Consider the following 19,551-nt stretch of genomic DNA (forward strand, 5'->3'; position numbering starts at 1 on the left):
TCGATATACCTTCATCCTAGCTTGTTTCTAGTACACGTTCTGTTGGATAGAATAAAAACTTCATTTCCCCGTGTCTGTGCGTCTTTCTTCTTGGTGAGTAACCCCTTTCTCGTCGCATTGTGTCATGACGCACGCACACATATGGGCTTTGACCCTGATAATGACCTATGCACTGATGCTAATGATGCCTTCAACATCCTTTCCGTTTGTTCATCAACATGTGAATAGATTTATCATCATGTCATCACCTATTGCCCCTCCTTCCTTCGGGGAGATCTTTGAGAATTCACAAGGGACTCCTCAAATACTATCTTCTCCTGTTCAATCTGCCTTTCCTCATTTCGATCCTACTTCACCATTCACATCGATAAGGAAGACCCCAAATGATCGTGGACTTAGGAGAATGCGAACAGAAGGATTTCTAATTTCACCAATGACTTCCATACGCGCCCAAGCGAGCATTCATTCTCTGCATTCCGGAAATCCTTTCCACAACACGAATGGTACCCGCACACCCACTCTAGGATTCAAACCTGTATCAGTAGCACCTACACCCGTTAGAATTGCTAATTCGAATTCTGTGCCGAATTGGGATGGAATGGATTTTGCGGGTCTCAATGCAGATGGTATTGACATGTCAGCTTTTGATGGAATACCTTTCGGATCACCTTCAAAGGTACCACAGCTACAGGATGCCGCTACTCCCATTCTAGTTGCCATGCCTGACACTACTCCTGTTCATTCACCAGCCGCCCCTCGAAGTGCAAAGAAGACAAGAACCCTTTCGGGTCTAGGTACACCTTCTGGAGCTCAACGACCGACAAAGCGAATAAGACAAGCAACATACGATGCAAACTCGATGCCCCTATCGCCGTCTGCTTCGCGTAGAAGAACGGCAGAACCACCTACTTCTCTCACTACAAGTATTCCTCTTTCCCGTGCTGTATCTTCTTCGTCCATCTACCTCGGTCCTACTCAACCTTATCAGCAAGACAGGAATATTTCTGCTTCTTCAGCCATGACAGCTTCTACCTCGTACGAGATCATGTCACCTAATTTACAGGCTTATCAAGATTTCATGCCTCCAGTGCCAGCTTCTGCTAGTTTACCCGAACTCATGCCTTCCCGTTCTCAGATGCCCTCCCCAAATTTACCTGGAGGGGGCTCGCCCATCTGTACACCTCAACAACCTGCTGGTCTTTTCTACACATCTCCTGAACATGATCAAGGAGCTTTTGGTCCTAACGAAGTTCAAGGAGACATGACCCTCATGTCACAAGTTGCGCATGTCATGCCCCCTTCGTCCTCAATGATGTCTGTGGCATCTTTCCCAAGCAATCAAGGATACCGACAAAACACCTTAACCACTATCGTCGAGACCCCTATGCTAGCTCAAGAGGGTATGACTTTCAGTGCTCCATCATCATCACAGCTACCTAGTCAGCCTATCCTTCCTCCTCAACCTCATTTCCAGCATATGGATTACCCACCTGTTCCAGGCATGTCTCTGAACTTCCAGCCTGGCTTGCCCACCTCAACCCAGCCCATGGACATTCAAGCATGGTCAGCTCAAACGTACTCTTCACAACCTCAAATATTCAACTTCCAAGCCGGTCCTCCTCCAGCTCAAGGTGCAGGCATGCCTCACCCACCCCAAAGGCATGCGTCAGCTTCTTTCTTGAACTACCAAATGCGATCTCACGAAATACCCGTTTTCCCGTCTGCTCCTCGATCAGTATCTGCACCTTACATCCACACCATGTCTAGCGCTCCTCTGCCACCGCCTATCCCAATGACCCATTCTTTATCTCAAGGTGGATTGTTCGGTCCTCTGGCCACTGCCGGACCAAGTGAGCCCATGAGCGATCCTCAACAAGGGTGGACAAGATCTAATCCCGTCAGCCCCGAAACTCCTAGGAGAAGACAACAATATCCTCCAATAGGTAAACGATTGAAACCTGGACCCAAACCTAAACCAAAAACACCTAAGAAGGGTAAAGGATCCAGCTCTTCGCCTGATGAAGGAATAACCCAGCCTCTCTTTGCAGGGCCATTAGATACGAAACCGAAAATCGAAGGATCTATTATTACACGAGAGCCTTCACCTAAGCCAGCTCTCGTCTTTGGTCCAGATTTATCATCGGTACCACTCATACAAAGGACGTTATCAGGTACGGAATTAGGCGTTAAGCCCACGTCACAACAACAATTACCAGGTCAACCTCAATTGGTTATTCAACCTCCTAGAACTTCATTCTCTGGTGGCTCAGGATCTGGTCCAAATGGAGATGGTACAAATGGTGGACCAGCAGGATTACCACGAGCTTTCCTTGAAAAGCTTTACACTACATTCTTGACTTTAGATGGATCTATGACTGGACAACCTGTAAAAAGGTTCAAATGCCTCATTGAAGGTTGTGAAAGACATTTTCCAAGAAAATCAGCTATACATTCTCATATTCAAACTCATCTGGAAGATAAACCTTATGTTTGTAATACGGATGATTGTCATGCTGCATTCGTCAGACAACATGATCTAAGAAGACATATGAGAATACATAGTGGAACTAAACCTTTCCCTTGTCCTTGGTGAGTTTATTTTCTAATCAACAGAATTGTCTATAATACAATTACTGATGGGTTTCTTTTTGGATTGATTAGTGGAAAAGGTTTCGCTCGTGGTGATGCTTTGATGAGACATCGTCAAAGAGGAATATGTAGTGGATCTTTAGTACCTCGTAGAGATGATTTATGATCAAGTATTAAAGGCAATGGATAATATGAAACAGAGGCTAGAAATACTTTAACGACATTTTACGATTATGATGATAAAGTCTGGATATCATTGTTATAGGAGATTTGATTTTTGTTCATTCTTTTGTTGTTGAATCATTTTTTTAATTACTTTTTCGGGACATTGACATATTTACATTTTGTATTTTCGGACATTAATTTCATATTCATATAAATCATATAAGCTTTCTTTATTTTACTATCTATTCAATGACATAGTATACATGCATTCCTTTATGCGTTTACTTACGATTCTTCGATATTTAGAGTTTAATTGAGAAATCAAATTAGTGATAGAAATGACTTGTTCACATCGTGGGCAATGTTCAACCCCTACAATTCATTGCTTGAAGGATCTTTGAAGACTATAAGAGATGATATACCAAAAGTTTTTGGACTTGTATTTGCCTGAAGTATCAGAAGACGAGCTATGCTGAACATTGAAAATCGACCGATCAGCAGGTAAGAAGTCATACAGGGGTTTAAGTATATACAAGATAATGCATATAGGTTTTGTAGTACAGAAACATAAAAGAGTTGAAGCAAATTGTAATGAATAAGAAGATAATGCTGACTCATCATGGTTGCGATAATCAGGACGAATCCTCGTCTGAAGGTCTTGTCTCTTGCGGATGCCTAGCATAATAATAACGATCAGATTCAATTATATGTATGATTAGCTCATAAGGTTGATATTATTTTTCGGATCACTTACACATCATTCTTTGGCTTCCCATGAACTCGACATGTTGGCTGGAAGGTAATCACATTGGAGGCTCTTCTCCGAGCATCTAGTGCAAGATGTTCCACTAAACATCCGGCTAAATTAGTTGTGATCATAGAATAAGCAAATCAGGATTCACTTAATAGGATCGCCGTTGCATTTAGTTTTGGCTTTACGACATGAATTACAGGCCCGTACCTGTCTTGCTGGAATAAGGGCTGGCACTGAGCTAGGTGAGCCAAGAAATATCCAACTGTTGAGAACACAGATAGTGAATCACAAACGAACTGGGGTATGAGCATTCAAGTCCCAAATCCGAGCAACGAATGCAACTAAAGCCACTGTACGAACGGCTACCTTAGTGTTATTATTGGAATGAGTTTAAATCGACACTTACCTAGTAGAATCACCGTAGCATTCTGTTATTGAATCATGACATTGTTGGCATTTACGAGAGGCAGTTGTTGAGCTGGTCCCACTGCTTTTTGACCCTGTTGATGATTCTAGAGCGAAGGATGGTATCATGTTTGACGATAAAAGAAGAGAGTTTGAATGAATGTTCGGAATACAGATGAGGAAGAGAAAACGAACTGAGGTTTATATGTAAAATGTTATACAAATCGAGTGAGGTGAATCAACCCTTGAAGCATTCTTCTCTACCTTTTTTCCTCCCTACCTTTCTCTTCCCTACCTTTCAAAAGCAGCGAGAGTCTGTGAAAGGTGGTATAATACGTCATTGAGTCCAGACGCCTTGAGCACTGAAAGGTTTTCTAACTTTATTGGAAATCTAATACGAGAGCGAAATGAGTGATTTTGAATGGATGTCAACATCCCCCCATGAAAATCGATCCGAAAGGATTGCTTCAATTCAGACTGGCTAAATCGCCACATTGATCGTTGCCTCATACTGTGTCAAACGTTGAGTATCAAATTCTGCTATATGATGCATATATATATATATATATATATATATATATTGAAAAGCTAAATCCCATAATTTGAATTGTTTTTTCCGTTACGCAAAATGTCCAAAAATAATGATTGCAACGTGTCTTGTAGTTTCGAGATATCCTCATCCGTATTTTCCGGAGCTCTCGGTTGCTCCTCAACAACTCTCATCACAAGCCGTTGCTGAGCAGCCTGACCTAAGGTCTGAGCCGCACTTAAGCTGCAGTCAAGAATAACTCGTCTAATTGTCTCATGGTGTCTTCAGGTGAAGTAACGGTATGTCCAGTGACCTTTGGATCTGAGAAAATTTCGTAATCATTTCCACCTTTGAAAGTTTTGTCACCAAAGAAATGGATAGTGTCGAAACCCTCTGGCTCAATGTGTCTGAGAGAGTAAGTCTTGTCCCAACCTATTCCGAAATTGGAAATGAGCAAAGTTGGTAGGTTGACTGATTGAAATCAAATACCTACCTTCAGGGAAGACATCGAATGATATTTGACCACCGATAGCGAAAGTTAATCCTAAGTGAACGAACTCTTGTTCCAATTTGGTGACCATATCGGCTCTGATTCCGTGTTCCTACCAAATTACAGACAGTCAGCGTGATATGTGAGAATGAAGGGGCATTATAACTTACTTTGTCGAACTTTTCGAATTCAATTCTTTCTTGAATACTAGAGTTATGATGATCAGCATACTTCACACATCACCTTAATATCACTAACACTCACGAAGCATTTCTACCGATTGGGGAAACATTGATCATACCATTTCTGAACTCGATGAATGTACCCCTAACAACAAGAAACAATTCTCGTCAGCTGAAACTTTCTTCTTGAGATGAAGGTTGACCGCGTGAATTAGCTGGGACATACCTCTTGACAGGAACGTCAACCTCACTCAAGTATCTCAAGATCCAATTGACCATCTTCTTGTATTCCTCTTCACCTACATGCTTGATGAAACTTGCTGCAGCCAAAGGTTGACCTAATTTGTAGGCGACAAGACCGTTCTCTGCGAAGCCAAAATCGAAGAGGTCGAGACCTAGAGTGGAGGTGAAATAGAATTGTCAATATGGTACAGAAGGAGAGCAAGGAAAATCCCAAAAAGAGTGAGACAAGAGGAAGAAGGTAAGGTATGTGAAATTTATCGGCAAGATATCAAGATGTCAAGACAATTGGGAAAACGCTTCACTCACTTCGTACTTGTTCCAAAATTTTGCTCAAATCACTTCCACCTACAAAAGCTACGGCAGTATTTTCCCTCAACTTAGCCAAAGTTGCGAACATTTCAGGTTTAGCTTCTTGTCTTGCCAAAGATAAAGTACCATCTACATCGAACATGCAAATTGTTTTGGGGAATTTACGTTCCGAGATAGGTTTGATACCTGTTGGATAAGTAGCGGTGACTGGAGTTGGGACTGCGACTGACATTGTTGTTATAGACTCTTTTGGATGAAGATAAATGTAGAAATTCGTTTACTGAAAGTTTCACTTTGAGTTATCTTTTCGTTTTACGAGAGGATCGAACTTGACGCGGTATCGTGTATGCGTGGTGGGTGTAATTACACCAATCCTATCATCATATGTAATCATTAACGCGTATAATTGCGGTAGTAGCTCCTTCAGCCACGTGTATCGATGCGACCGTGCGCGAATAATGACGTGGAATGGAAGAGTGGAGATGTCCGATAATTCGCAAAAACACGTCAGTTTAGTAAGCGAGCGAGTGAGCGAGTGTTTTTTCAATTCAAGACTGCATAAACCGCGACTTTTGGGTCATTGTCTATTGAATGGCTTTATCAAGCAATGTGGAAGGGAAGTGATCATACACAACTCCTTTCTTCTGACTGTTGATCACTCTCATTGCTATCTATAGATATAGAAATTAGATTTCCCCCCTCATTCCCATTTTCCCCAACCAGCAACGAAATACTCAATTCAATTAGCTTCGTCAAAAAGTTCTACACAAATGCCACGAAAACAAACTACCCGATCATCCCTCTCATCAACAGCGGCATCCACATCTATTGAAAGATCAACTTCATTGTCTAAAAGAATAACAAGATCAGTAACTCATCAATCTAATCCGGAACCTTCTCCAGGAAGATCAAGTAAATCTTCAACTTCTTCTACTGCTTCAGGTAGTACACCTCCGTCAGATTTGGAGGAAGGCGAGATGTTACATAGGGAAAATAATACTTTGAGAGGAAGGAATATAGAAGATTTGAATGAATTGGAAGAAAAAGGTTTATTGATGAAAAGGGAATTATCATCAAGCTCAATCGAAGAATCGAATAACAATTTGAATTCGCCAAGGAGGAGGAAGAGTGGTAAAGCAAGGGAAACTTCATTTGAAAAGCTTAATTTGGTCGACTCGACGGAAGAGTATGATGGAGGTGGTTTGAGTAGTCCAAGGGACAAAAAGGCGTTTGCTTTGTTGGTTTTATTGTGTACGTCATTGTTTCATTAGCACTTTGAAAAACGTGTGACCATACCAGCTGATATAAGTTGCTATGCTTTTTCAGATTTGTGAGCTAGCTTAAGATCCAATCAACGCCATGGTCATATAGCTAATGATTACGGTAAAGGCTGCAAGGTATACCTTTAGGGTTGACATTTGGAACTCTCCCTTTCTTGCTCAAATCGCATTTATCTTACTCCCAACTTGCTGTTTTCGCTCTATCAACATGGCCATATTCTCTTAAACTGTTATGGTCGCCAATCGTAGATGCTTGGTTTGTTAGAAGCTGGGGGAGGCGGAAGAGCTGGATCGTTCCTGTACAAGGTATAGTCGGTCTCGGAATGTGGTGGATTGGTGGCAGGGTCGAAGGTTGGTTGAATGCTGTAAGTCCAGCGCATTGGTGATAAACCTGGTATTCGGCAGTAGAAATTTATGCTGACACATATTGCTTCACCATTGCAGGAGATCATAGATATACGGTTCATTACTGGAGTATTTGGAAGTTTGATATTGGCTGCAGCTACCCAAGGTGAATTATTCCTGTCTGCTAGTACAGCGTAATCCAGCTAACACCCCTTTTGATCACCAGATATCGCTGTCGATGGTAAGCTTGCAGGTGCGAGATAAGGTACAAATGGATAAGCTGATCAGCACTTTGATAGGCTGGGCTCTTACCCTATTATCTCAACCGAATCTTTCATACGCCTCAACAGCGCAGACAATAGGTATCGGAATAGGTAATGCTTTGAGCTTTACGGTCTTTCTAGCATTCAATAGTATCGATTTCAGGTAAGCTATTCGTAATTCAATGCAGGAATGACGGCTGACACTGTATCGACGTAGCAACAAATACTTCCGATCGAATCCACTGGACTACCCACTAGTCTCCTTAGGTGGCTATTTGCGGTTCTGGGCGGTCGTTTTCGTGCTAGTCACTGTTCTTCTGGCTGTATACAAGACCGAAGATCCACCGGCGGAGGATGATCCCGACATGGACGTCAAGAAGGTTTACAAGGTTATGTGGAGCATCGTCAAGCTAAAGAGTGAGCTGATTCGTTTACCTGGTCGCCTTCAAACAGAAATTTGACAGACCGCTTCTTTTTTTTTTACAGATATTCAGTCATTCCTGCTCGTTCACCTAGTCTGTAAAATCGGATTCATGGTCAATGACTCAGTCACCGGCTTGAAATTGCTCGAAAAAGGATTATCAAAAGAAGATTTAGCTATAGCTGTGTTAGTGGACTTCCCAGCTCAAATGGCAGTTGGGTGGTTAGCGGCAAAGTGGTCTCGTCCTACCTCTTCACCTTCCCCTTCTTCATCAAAGCATCCGTTGACGGGATTAGTAGAAGGATCGAACGTTTTGAAACCCTGGTTATATGCCTTTTGGGCTAGGCTAGCCATGGCTGCTATTGCTACTGTAGTAGTAAAAGGCTTTCCAAAGGGCCCTATCGGGAATGGTTATTTCGGATTAGTCATCATTACTACATTATTATCTTCTTTAACCAGGTAAGCTAATATTTTCTTCTCTGGATTTCATCCTGAAGAAGTAAGGAAGCTGATATACGAGATAAAATAGTACCGTACAATTCGTCGGCATCTGCGCATTTCACACTCAAATTGCAGACCCCCTTATCGGCGGGACGTATATGACTGTGAGTTGATGATAACTTACCAGAGGAGGAGGATCAACTGACCGTTTGCAAATTTGCAGTTACTTAACACGGTTTCCAATCTTGGAGGAACATGGCCTAAACCTCTTATACTTCGCTCAGTGGATGTTTTGACAATAGCAAGTTGTTCTGTACCAACCTCGATATTCGAGAAAGGTATAACATCGACAAACGAGTGTGTTTCTGAAGCGGGCAAACATGCTTGTTCGGCTGCGGGAGGAGAATGTGCGGTACTTCGAGATGGGTATTATATCATGAGTATGGTATGTGTTACCCTTGGAGCTATGATTTTGATTGGATTTGTATTGCCTACTGTCAAACGATTATCAGGTGAGTCATTCTGTTTCTGATTAATATCTGATCGATCTCAATGAATCAGTGAGGGCTGATTGTTGTTCTGATTTAGCATTACCGATGTCTGCTTGGAGAGTCAGGATACCAAATTAGACATGACATATACATAGATCATAATGCACTTGTGTACGAATTCTAATCAAGAGTAAAGGCGTTGCGCAATGTAATCCTTCCTTTGGATTACTATTGTTAATTGATCAGGCTTGTATACTAACGCATAGACCCATTGCATACTTGAAATCTGTTCAGGGTATATAAGACCTGTCAACTACAACTTACTTTCCTTTTCCTTTTTTTCTTGCTTCTTTCTGTCACCAATCCATACTATAATCAAAGAATCGATTATTTTTCCATTCAATAGCATTGAAAGTACAATCATTCAAGATGACTCAAGAAATTGCTCATGAGGAGGTAAGAATCACCCATTTAACTCGTTTCATCAATCGTTACATTGTCGCCTATCTCGTCAGCTTTTAGTAAGTTGACGAAGTACCAAAACAGCTAACGATCATCTTCCTTCTTCGTACCGTTAGTTGCGAAATAAGTACAACAAGCTTGATCTTCAATTCAAGGTGAGTGAATGAATATCGCCATATCGTAATATGTACTTAGGCTGATTAACGCATTGGGATAAAGGAATTGAAGTATCGATATGACAAATCAATCGCTGCTCATGAAGATATCGTAACAAAGAGCGAAAAGATCATTGGATCTGCCAAGTGTCCTCACTCAGAAGAAAAAGATGTGAAACACCTGTATCCTGAAAGACTAATTGAATAAGCTGACGTTATCTTGCTTTGATATTCAGATTAAACCTGACATATCTTCCGATATGGCCGTTGACGAGCCTGACAGCCAAGTTGAGGGAATTTCGATAAGTCTTTACGGCTCAGATGAGACTGAGGATGGTGCTGAGGAGGATGGTGAGTATGGGATTGATAGTAAATTGCATGATTCTCGCTGATTTCGATTGTCTCGCTTATACGGTCAGACGAAACTCAAATTCCTCCTCAACTTCCTGCTCCCACTAGTCCAGACGATCACTCAACCATTGGGACACTTGAGAAATGATATGACTGAAGCACAAATCAAAGAGATGGTTTATTGGTGGACACCAAACCTCTCCGAAGAAGGCACAATCAAAAAGATACAAATCAGCAAGCTCTCTTACATCCATATTCTAGGGTTCGTCAAGACCATAGCTTGGGAAAGAATCCAGAAAGATATGATAAACAGTATGGATGCTCAAGGTACTTACAGAGCTCATCTGGCTCTCGAAGAACTCAGACACAGTTATATGCACAAGATTGAACTCGAATTAAGATCAAGACAACGGACTGAAATGGAAGAAGAGAAGGCAAGAGGCATCAAAGCTGCGTCCGACTAATTCGCCGTTGTGAGGAGAATTCGGGAGAGAACAAATTTATCGAAAAGAATGAACAAAGGAAAGAGGGGAAGTGAAATTCTGGATTTTGCACGGTACTAGTGATATCCAGGTTTCTGGCGTGCGCTTGTATCCGAGTCTCGATTGTGTAGTACGAAGACATCATGATGATGCATCTTACTGTGCATATGCAAAGCAAATAAGTCAATATGCATGAATTACACTCAGTTCTTAGACTGACTATGCTCATTTGCTTCGTTAAGATGTACGGAGAGTAAATAAGTGATGACATCATTAGATATTTTCGAGAGACCGACTCGGTATAAATGTTTGTGCAGGTATGGGAGGGTTTAATTCATGAATACAGAAGATCAGACTTTGAGATTCCATTTACGATAGATATTGTAGCTGGAAAGTCACTTCAAAAGGTTTCATGAAGGATATATGAAGTGTAGTGGACCGTGAAGAAAGAAACATGACTGTGAGTATTTATTGTATCACCAAAGTACGAATTTCAGATCAATCAGGTTGGAGGAACATGAAATTCAAGGTTTCAAGATGGAAAGTCGAGAAAGGAGTGCTGATAGTTGTTTGTACTTGATTAGTCAAAAATGAAAGCAACACCTCTGACTATCGTCATTAAGCTTGGTAAGCTCAATCGTCATATTATACTTAATTCTTCGAGTTTGATTTGAATGAGCTAGACTAAAAAACTTGAAATCGAGGATTTACTGATGTTTTTACTTAAAATTGAATAGGTACATCATCAATAGTTTCACCTGAATACCCTTTTTTACCTCACTTGGAATTACTTTCTTCAATAGTTGAAACTGTTGTTCATCTACGTTCATTAGGTCATAGAGTTGTATTATGTTCATCTGGAGCTATAGGAGTAGGATTAAGAAGAATGAATTTAAGAGGAAGAGGTAAAGGATTAAGTCAAAAGCAGGTAAGTTGGCTACATTTGATTTTCAAATCATTATTATCTCATTGATTTGGTATATAAAAAACTAGTAGAGTGATAGCTGATTTTGTTTAATTGTTATGTTTATAGGCTCTGGCAGCTATAGGTCAAGGTAGATTAATAGCTTTATGGGATAATTTATTTTCACAATTAGATCAACCTATTGCACAAATTTTATTAACTCGAATGGATATTTCAGATGTAAGTTAATAGTCAAATTATCCAGTATATTTTTTACTTAAATTAGAAAGTTCAACTCACTGAGTTTTGGATTTTAGCGAACGAGATATTTAAATGCTCAAAATACTTTTTCTGAATTACTTCAAATGGGTGTAGTACCTATTGTTAATGAAAACGATACTGTTTCTGTCACTGTGAGCTGATTCAATAATTGGTCAATCATGAGAACCAGACACAATAAGCTCACATCCAATTTCTCAGGAAATCAAATTTGGTGATAATGATACTTTATCTGCAATCTCTTCTGCAATTGTTCATGCGGATTATCTTTTCCTATTAACAGATGTTGAATGTTTGTGAGTCAATCAATAATGGTATTACAAATTATAAGCAAAGCTGATTGCTCTACGAATAGATATACGGATAATCCAAGGAATAATCCTGATGCGAAACCTGTTCGAGTAGTAAGGGATATAGAGAAAGTGAAACAAGAAGGTGAGCGTTGGAATAAATCTGCAACTTTGCTACAGATCATGTTAAAAGTCAACTAGCTGATAAATCAATCACGTTATGTAGTCTCCACGGCGACACTTGGAACATCATTAGGTACAGGTGGAATGTCAACAAAACTTATAGCAGCAGAATTAGCTACAGCAGCAGGAACAACTACAGTTATAATGCATTCTGCAAATGTAAAAGACATATTTAGTGTGATAGAAAAAGGTGCTGGACCAAGTAGGGATATATCTGAAACTCCCCAATTAGAGGAAGGTCCGTTATGTACTAGATTTCTGAGGAGAGAAACAGCTTTGAAGGAGTGAGTTCTTAGTCAGGACTATTTGACCGACTGGATCACACTGACAACTTTGAATAGTCGAAAATGGTGGATTGCACATGGTTTACATTCTGCAGGAACCATCGTTATTGATGAAGGTGCTTATCGAGCTATACAAAGAAAGGAATCAGGTGGAAGACTATTACCTGCTGGAGTTGTTCGAGTTGAAGGTCCTTTCGCATCTCATCAAGCTGTTAGGTTAATTGTTAAACGTAAAAAACGAGATAAAGATGTAATTTCCCGATCCCACAATCAACAAGATAATGAAAATACTGGTGGAGACATTTCAAGAAACTCGATAGATGAGAGTATACCATCAAGTCCAAATCGAGGGTCAAGATTAAGTATAGATGATACAATTAATAAACCATCCTCTCTAATATCTCCAGCAATAAAACATTTAATAGCCGGAGAACCTTCCACACCACAAATTCAACCAATCTTATCACTTTCATCTTCTATAGCTTCTTTAGACCCTTTATCAAAATCTATACCTTCTTCACCTTCTCCTGCTACTTTCGATTCATCAATAAATGAAAGATTGGATAAGATATCTATAAGCAAGGAAGAAGAAAAAGAAGAAGAAAAAGATGAAGAAGGATGGGAAGAGATTGAAGTTGGAAAAGGTTTGGCTCAATACAATAGTGTTGAAATTGATAGGATAAAAGGAATGAAAAGGTAAGTTGCGTTTCCTTCGAACGTGTTCATGAACAATATGGGATGTTCAGTTGATTTATGTACGATACAAAGTGCCTACATCGAAAATATTCTTGGATATTCGGAATCTGAACATGTAGTTGATTCGATAACATTCTTATGATGAAGGAATTTACCTTTTACGACGATTTATACCGAAATGTGCAAGCTTGATTGGATAATCTGCAGAAGGGTGAATAACAATTTAGATGGCATCTTATACTATTATTACCTGGGTCATATTGAATCGTGTTGTAGATATGGAGATTACTTAAGTAAGGGTATACAGATTGAATCATGCACACTGTATATTACCTCCTTATGCTATACCACACCTTGAACAAGTACCACGTGAAGTGCCTTGAACAATTTTGATTCCGTTAATTTTGGTGCCTGCCTTCGTTTTTGTTTTGGGATTTTCAGTTGTGAGGTGCTTTAAGAAGATCAACATGGTCTTGGATCGATCATTATCACGCACATCGATCATAAGTAAATACTCAAAATGGCCGGTAGACAAGGTAAGATTATCAGATGTTCGAGATTTATGTACTGTCCCTGCGATACTAATCCTTTCATATTTACTTATAGGTGGTAAAGGTTAGTCTCTTTCGCGTGTTATCTTCAACACAAAGGAATTCTTCAATATAGACCGTTCGAAGCGAAGTGAATCGGGAAAAACAGCCCGGATCCTATTCCCGACATCTTGAATTGCTACGATAGATAGGAAGAGGAGTGTGGATTAAGACTCAGATTGGATACTGCATTCATGAAGTGATGATATATAGAATATTGATGATTTTGTTGTCATAGCTAAACCTCTCAAGGCTCCTAAAAAGGTATCAAAGGAACTGTAAGTGCATTTTGAAATCTCTTATTTATCAATGTAGTCCATCACCAGGTTACTTTTGAACACTAAAAGCGCTTACATGTATCGATCACGATATGTAGAGATGAGGACGATATAGCTTTCAAGGAGAAACAAAAGAGAGAAGCTGCCGAATTAAAAGCTCTTGCTGCTAAAGGTCAGTTAGGCTTAATTTTAACAATAGTTATAATGAATGATGTATTCATGACTGAATGATATTCAAATTTAGCTGGTGGAAAAGGTCCAATGGGTGGTGCAGGTATTAAGAAGTGAGTTTTTTCTGCTTAGTTATATGTAGTCTCCCATATCTACATCTTATATCAATTGAGTCTATCTTTTCATCGTCAAAAGTATCTCATGCCATTTCATTTCAACTAATGTATGGGCTTTCGGAACTAACGTTCTTCCTCTTCAGGTCTGGGAAGAAATAGGCTTTTTCTAGCTTTGGCATTAGGGCATAATACAAGATCAGAGAGCGTATTCTGTTTGTATAGCTTCTATGCATCAACAATATAAGATACCAATATGCTTTGATTGGTTACTTTCGTTTGCAAGGATTGCAGTGATTTATATTATTCGTAGCATTAGAGAGAATGCTCGTTCAAGCAGTCAAGCAGTCCAAGTGATTAGCTTGTTATATACCATGCTATAAGAAAAGGGGTTAAAATGGGATTATATTAGTAATGGATTAAGCTTGTTTCGTAATAAGAATTTCGTAATTACTAAAATAGGATAATCGTTTATTTGGTTATTTGTTATTGTTTTTAAAGTTTAATACTACCCGAATTCAAAACGTATCATCTTCAGGTTTCAATTAATTCATCAATTAATCTATCATACCCATATCATTGTTAAACATACCCCAATAATATATATAATAACTTCTACTATCACATTATACTGTGCTTTCACGACTTTGTACCTTTCCTTGACGACTCTACAAATCGGATCTTGATACCTTCACAACAACAAATAATAACAATTGCTACTTGACAGAACGCGACTTTAACGCGCTCTCCTTTGTCCGTTCAAACCAATACCTTTGTTCCATTCTAAAATATTTCTACGAATTTGCAGCAAAGCAAGCACCGCTCCCCGGCTGTAGGAACTCGGAAGCTCAACAATTCATCTGATCTATCAAAATTACCCGTTGCTGAAGATCGTTGGTACACACGCCAGCTCATTAACACCTTATTATCGATTTTACTTCCAAACCATTTTCATGATAGCCCGCACTCCGTTTGGCAGCTCGACAACTTAGTAAAACCGATCATATACGCCGTTTGAATTTGGCTGTAGGAGGAAAATATACGCAGACATCCTGTGATCGCCAAAGATCCCTTCTGTCAAGATGTTAACAATGACAATGACCGCTTCGTCTATTCCGGGAGGACTGGCTTCACCTTCGGGATCATCGAATTCTCACGCATCAAAAAGATTAACTAATAGAATGACGAATCGATATTCTGTTAATGCTATGTATAGTTTAGCAGCAGAACAAGATGTAGATTTAGAAGATGAATTAGCCAGAGCTCAAAAAAGATTACGTGATTTAAAATCTAGAATATCTTCACAATCTAAAAAGAATTTCGTTTTAGAACGTGATGTTAGATATTTAGATTCTAGAATAGCTTTATTAATTCAAAATAGAATGGCAGCTGATGAAAAAAGAGAAGTTGCTGAAACTTTAGAAGATGTTGATGAAGAAAGTGGATTATGGCCTGATGAAAGAAAAATGAATCAATATGCTAATTTATTTTTCTTACTTCAAAGTGAACCTAGACATGTTGCTAGTTTATGTAGACTTGTTAGTTTAGCTGAAATTGATACTCTACTTCAAACTGTAATGTTCACTTTATATGGAAATCAATATGAACAGAGGGAAGAGCATTTACTTTTAACAATGTTTCAAGTGAGTCGCATTCCAATCTGTTTTCACAGTAATTCTCGCGTTTAAAGCTGATATCTATCATCAGAGCGTGTTGTCCGCTCAATTTGAAACAACAACAGAATTTGGATCTTTACTTAGAGCCAATACTCCCGTATCACGTATGATGACTACATATACACGTCGAGGTCCAGGTCAAAGTTACTTAAAAAGTGTATTGGCGGATAGGATAAATAGTTTGATAGAGCACAAAGACCTGAATCTGGAAATCAATCCATTAAAAGTAAGCTCGGCCGGACTGGTCACATAGGTGTTCATGCAAGACCAGCTGATTGATGATCTTCATTAGGTATACGAGCAAATGATCCAACAAATAGAAGAGGATACTGGAACGCTTCCACCTTCGTTGCCTCGTGGTGTACCGCCTGAAGTAGCAGCTGCCAATGCAGATGTTCAAGCTATAATAGTACCTCGACTTACCATGTTGATGGAGATCGCCAATACGTTTCTGGCAACCATAATAGAAAGTATGGATACGGTACCATATGGAATAAGGTGGATATGCAAGCAAATCAGGAGCTTGACTAGGGTGAGTCCTTTTCGTGTTTTGTACCCTCTCCATAGCAGAGGACTGCCGTCATGATTTGCTAATTTCCGATTTAGAGGAAATACCCAGACGCATCCGATGCTAGTATATGTTCCCTCATTGGCGGTTTCTTCTTCCTTCGATTCATCAATCCTGCTATAGTAACACCTCAGGCATATATGCTGGTAGATGGTGTCCCAGCGAAACATCCCAGGAGGACATTGACCTTGGTGAGTTCGCTGCTCGTGTTAGGCATCGAAGGTCGTGTCCCGGATGAGTATGCTAATATGATGCGATGCACCGTCAGATCGCCAAGATGCTGCAAAATCTTGCCAACAAGCCAAGTTATGCGAAAGAACAGTATATGATGTCCCTCAACCCATTCGTAGAAAACAACAAAGTCAGAATGAACCAGTTCTTGAATGCGCTGTGTGAGGTTGGAGATTTCTATGAATCACTAGAGGTGAGTCACAAAGTGGATGAGCCTTGAAACATAGCGCTTTGAACTGATATATTGTACAGCTTGATCAATATATGGCTCTGTCGAAGAAGGACCTGCAAATTAATATTACCCTTAATGAATTGTATAATACCCATTCTTTGCTGATGCAACATATGGAAACACTAGTACGTTCTTATGGGATGAATCTTATTTTCCCTCAAGCTGACATGCCTTCCAGTCGCCGAACGAAAAACACCACTTGCGTATACTGCTAGACGATCTAGGTGCAGCACCAGGACAAGTACCGCGTAAAGAAAATCGATCTATCGAACTACCTCTATATTCCCGTTGGGAGACCCCTATTCAAGATCTCTCTACGGCATTGATGTCAGACAGCGTGACGCAGAACGATATAAACTACATGGAGGCGAAGTCAATATTCGTGCAATTATTACGATCAATGCCTCACCTAGCGGACAAACGACCGATCGATCTGCCCAGCCTAGCAGAAAGAGCAGCTACGTCCAAAGATCCAGTCTTAGTCAGAAGAGGTATCAAAGTCCAAGCATTGTTATCTGAACTAGAATCTGCTGGAGTAGTGGATGCGTCGGATCATTTCAAGATAATTCAAGATGAAGTAGCTGCAGAAATGGTTCATCTTGGTAATGCAAAAGAAAAGGTTGTTTTGGAAACAAGGTCATTAGAAGCTGTGTATAAGACTATATGCGATCATAACAATTATCTTCGAAGTCAGCTCGAACAGTACAAGGCTTATCTCCAGAACGTCAGGTTGACATCTTCCAAGGAAAAGGGATCTGCTGGTGGAGTAGGAGTAGTCACTGTTAATGGCAAAGAGAAAAAACAAGTTAAAAATCAAGTATTGGGACCATATAGATTTACTCATAGTCAGTTCGAAAAAGAAGGTATAATCATGGAAAGTAATGTACCGGAGAACAGGTGAGTTCCCTTGGTATGAGCACGATGAGGCTTTCGCGCTATATGAATTTCTTGCTGACATCAATTGGTTGTTGCTATAGACGAGTAAACATTTATTTCAACATCACTTCTCCAACACCCGGTACATTCATAATTGCTCTACATTTCAAAGGTCGGGAAAAGCCAATATTAGAGATGGATCTGAAGATTGATGATTTGTTGGAAAAGCAAAAAGATCAGCAAGCTATGTTAGATTTAGAATACGTACAACTGAATGTACCTAAAGTGTTGGCTTTGTTTAATAAGGTGAGCATACATTGGCTGGCTGCTCTACGATAGTACAGAAATGTCAATTAGCTAATCGGAATATGATGTTATAGCTATTCTCAAAACGAAGATAATCAAGTTCTCCAAATATTCCGGGCATTTTTAAACTAGATGCAATCATTTGATATCCCATTTTGTATAATCATACCCGACCTACGAGATACCCCTTTCCGTTATATATCTCTCTTTTCCGGATGTTAGTTTGCGTATTTCAAGTCTATTTTGCTTTACAATTTTGGTGTTTTGATTGGATATTAGAGTTATATTTAGTAAAGATGATAGCATAATGCAATTGAACTAATTCATATCCAGACAGCTTCCATTTAAAAACGCTGGATCTAATTGAGATTGAAATGAAGTGATCAACCGAAAAACTTCGTTTCAAATACTCGAACTTGCAAACACGGTTCACATAGCTATTATCCTATACCTTTCAAAGCTATAGTTGATTTAATCTCTTACACCTTTCTTCACTGTGAAATTGTTGAAAGTGACAATTGCACCTTCGGATTTAGGTGAACAACCCATCACACCTATAAAAGCGCTATTCGACTTTCCATCTCCAAAAGCATTGACTTCTCTCATTGGATTATCATTAAAGTAAACTTTCAGTTTTTGATCTTGAAGTGTAATTGTAAACCTTGAGATAGAAGGTGAATGAGGTTGAATATTCCTAAAGCAAATAGTTATTAAAATCAAGTTTCACCAATGTAAGAAGTTATACTAACCAGTCAGAATATGGAGAAGTTACTACAGCTCCTGCCCAAAGTTGATCATGATCAAATTCTAATCCTGCTTTAATCCAAGTTTTAGAATCAACACGTAGGAACAATGCCGCTTGATCACTAATGGAACACTTATCATTGAGCAGTTTCATTCATCAATTACTAAAACTCACTACTAAAAACAATACTTTTAAGTTAGCTAAGCGGAAGGTTTTTGTTTTTTAATTGACAACTATGACTTACTTGAATTCTGGCTTGAACATCTACATCTACAGAAATTTCGACCCCTTCTTTCGGGTCAAATTTGTATTCAAAACCATATACTAAACCACTTGCTGAATCTATACCAGTAGGAGTTCTCCACCAATCCGTTTCTTTTTCAGTTGGAAAACTAATCTCTTGTCCGTCCTTTGATATTTTCGGCTCATACGTCGCTTTGTTTAGAGTTGTCCATCTGGCATCATTGAATGGTATATTTGTCATTTTGATTGATCAGCAATACGTATCTAACGGCCAGTCAACAATTATATTGCGAACATTCTGTAGATACTTTGAAGCAGCTGAAGTGGAGATTGATGACGTGTGATCACACGGCGATATCCGGTCCGGTTCCACCTGCTCACAGTGTATGAGCTGAAGCTCAACAGCATGATATGTAACGTAGATAATCGCAAAAAAGTGGTTCCAAGTGGTTCTCTCAGTACATGAGCGTTATCATACATGGTATTCCTGCCATCATTAGTTCATGAAGAATACCACATCTAGCAGTAT

The 19,551-nt window shown here is 39.5% G+C and overlaps 7 protein-coding genes across 7 annotated transcripts; 5 read left to right on the forward strand and 2 right to left on the reverse strand.

The window, feature by feature from the left end:
- Positions 1-238: 238 nt before the first annotated feature.
- I206_100528 (uncharacterized protein) lies at positions 239-2,755 on the forward strand (the record flags this gene model as incomplete). The annotated part of the gene is made up of 2 exons (XM_019152575.1): positions 239-2,589; positions 2,662-2,755. 2 exons carry the CDS (start codon positions 239-241, stop codon positions 2,753-2,755), a joined length of 2,445 nt encoding a protein of 814 aa, XP_019014713.1.
- A 1,925-nt stretch (positions 2,756-4,680) lies between these two features.
- On the reverse strand, positions 4,681-5,898 carry I206_100529 (uncharacterized protein; the record flags this gene model as incomplete). Its single annotated transcript, XM_019152574.1, has 6 exons — positions 4,681-4,874; positions 4,936-5,044; positions 5,103-5,139; positions 5,197-5,259; positions 5,341-5,509; positions 5,664-5,898. 6 exons carry the CDS (start codon positions 5,896-5,898, stop codon positions 4,681-4,683), a joined length of 807 nt encoding a protein of 268 aa, XP_019014712.1.
- Positions 5,899-6,436: 538 nt separating this feature from the next.
- Positions 6,437-9,045, forward strand: I206_100530 (uncharacterized protein; the record flags this gene model as incomplete). Its single annotated transcript, XM_070202223.1, has 11 exons — positions 6,437-6,917; positions 6,966-6,996; positions 7,056-7,311; positions 7,391-7,457; positions 7,518-7,532; positions 7,591-7,717; positions 7,772-7,971; positions 8,041-8,434; positions 8,505-8,580; positions 8,640-8,928; positions 9,005-9,045. The coding sequence occupies 11 exons, from the start codon at positions 6,437-6,439 to the stop codon at positions 9,043-9,045; spliced, it is 1,977 nt and encodes a 658-aa protein (XP_070058324.1).
- A 291-nt stretch (positions 9,046-9,336) lies between these two features.
- On the forward strand, positions 9,337-10,339 carry I206_100531 (uncharacterized protein; the record flags this gene model as incomplete). The annotated part of the gene is made up of 5 exons (XM_019152572.1): positions 9,337-9,363; positions 9,486-9,524; positions 9,589-9,696; positions 9,761-9,875; positions 9,984-10,339. The coding sequence occupies 5 exons, from the start codon at positions 9,337-9,339 to the stop codon at positions 10,337-10,339; spliced, it is 645 nt and encodes a 214-aa protein (XP_019014710.1).
- Positions 10,340-10,947: 608 nt separating this feature from the next.
- Positions 10,948-13,135, forward strand: I206_100532 (glutamate 5-kinase; the record flags this gene model as incomplete). Its single annotated transcript, XM_019152571.1, has 9 exons — positions 10,948-10,984; positions 11,095-11,285; positions 11,391-11,501; positions 11,579-11,674; positions 11,742-11,836; positions 11,896-11,975; positions 12,057-12,297; positions 12,355-12,993; positions 13,066-13,135. The coding sequence occupies 9 exons, from the start codon at positions 10,948-10,950 to the stop codon at positions 13,133-13,135; spliced, it is 1,560 nt and encodes a 519-aa protein (XP_019014709.1).
- Positions 13,136-15,227: 2,092 nt separating this feature from the next.
- On the forward strand, positions 15,228-18,129 carry I206_100533 (uncharacterized protein; the record flags this gene model as incomplete). The annotated part of the gene is made up of 9 exons (XM_019152569.2): positions 15,228-15,788; positions 15,853-16,047; positions 16,114-16,353; positions 16,428-16,580; positions 16,658-16,813; positions 16,873-16,977; positions 17,031-17,749; positions 17,830-18,034; positions 18,109-18,129. 9 exons carry the CDS (start codon positions 15,228-15,230, stop codon positions 18,127-18,129), a joined length of 2,355 nt encoding a protein of 784 aa, XP_019014707.2.
- A 376-nt stretch (positions 18,130-18,505) lies between these two features.
- Positions 18,506-19,263, reverse strand: I206_100534 (uncharacterized protein; the record flags this gene model as incomplete). The annotated part of the gene is made up of 3 exons (XM_019152568.1): positions 18,506-18,728; positions 18,784-18,911; positions 19,024-19,263. 3 exons carry the CDS (start codon positions 19,261-19,263, stop codon positions 18,506-18,508), a joined length of 591 nt encoding a protein of 196 aa, XP_019014706.1.
- Between the last annotated feature and the right edge of the window lie 288 nt (positions 19,264-19,551).

Source organism: Kwoniella pini, chromosome 1 (assembly GCF_000512605.2).
Source record: "Kwoniella pini CBS 10737 chromosome 1, complete sequence".
NCBI classification, from domain to species: Eukaryota; Fungi; Basidiomycota; class Tremellomycetes; order Tremellales; family Cryptococcaceae; genus Kwoniella; species Kwoniella pini.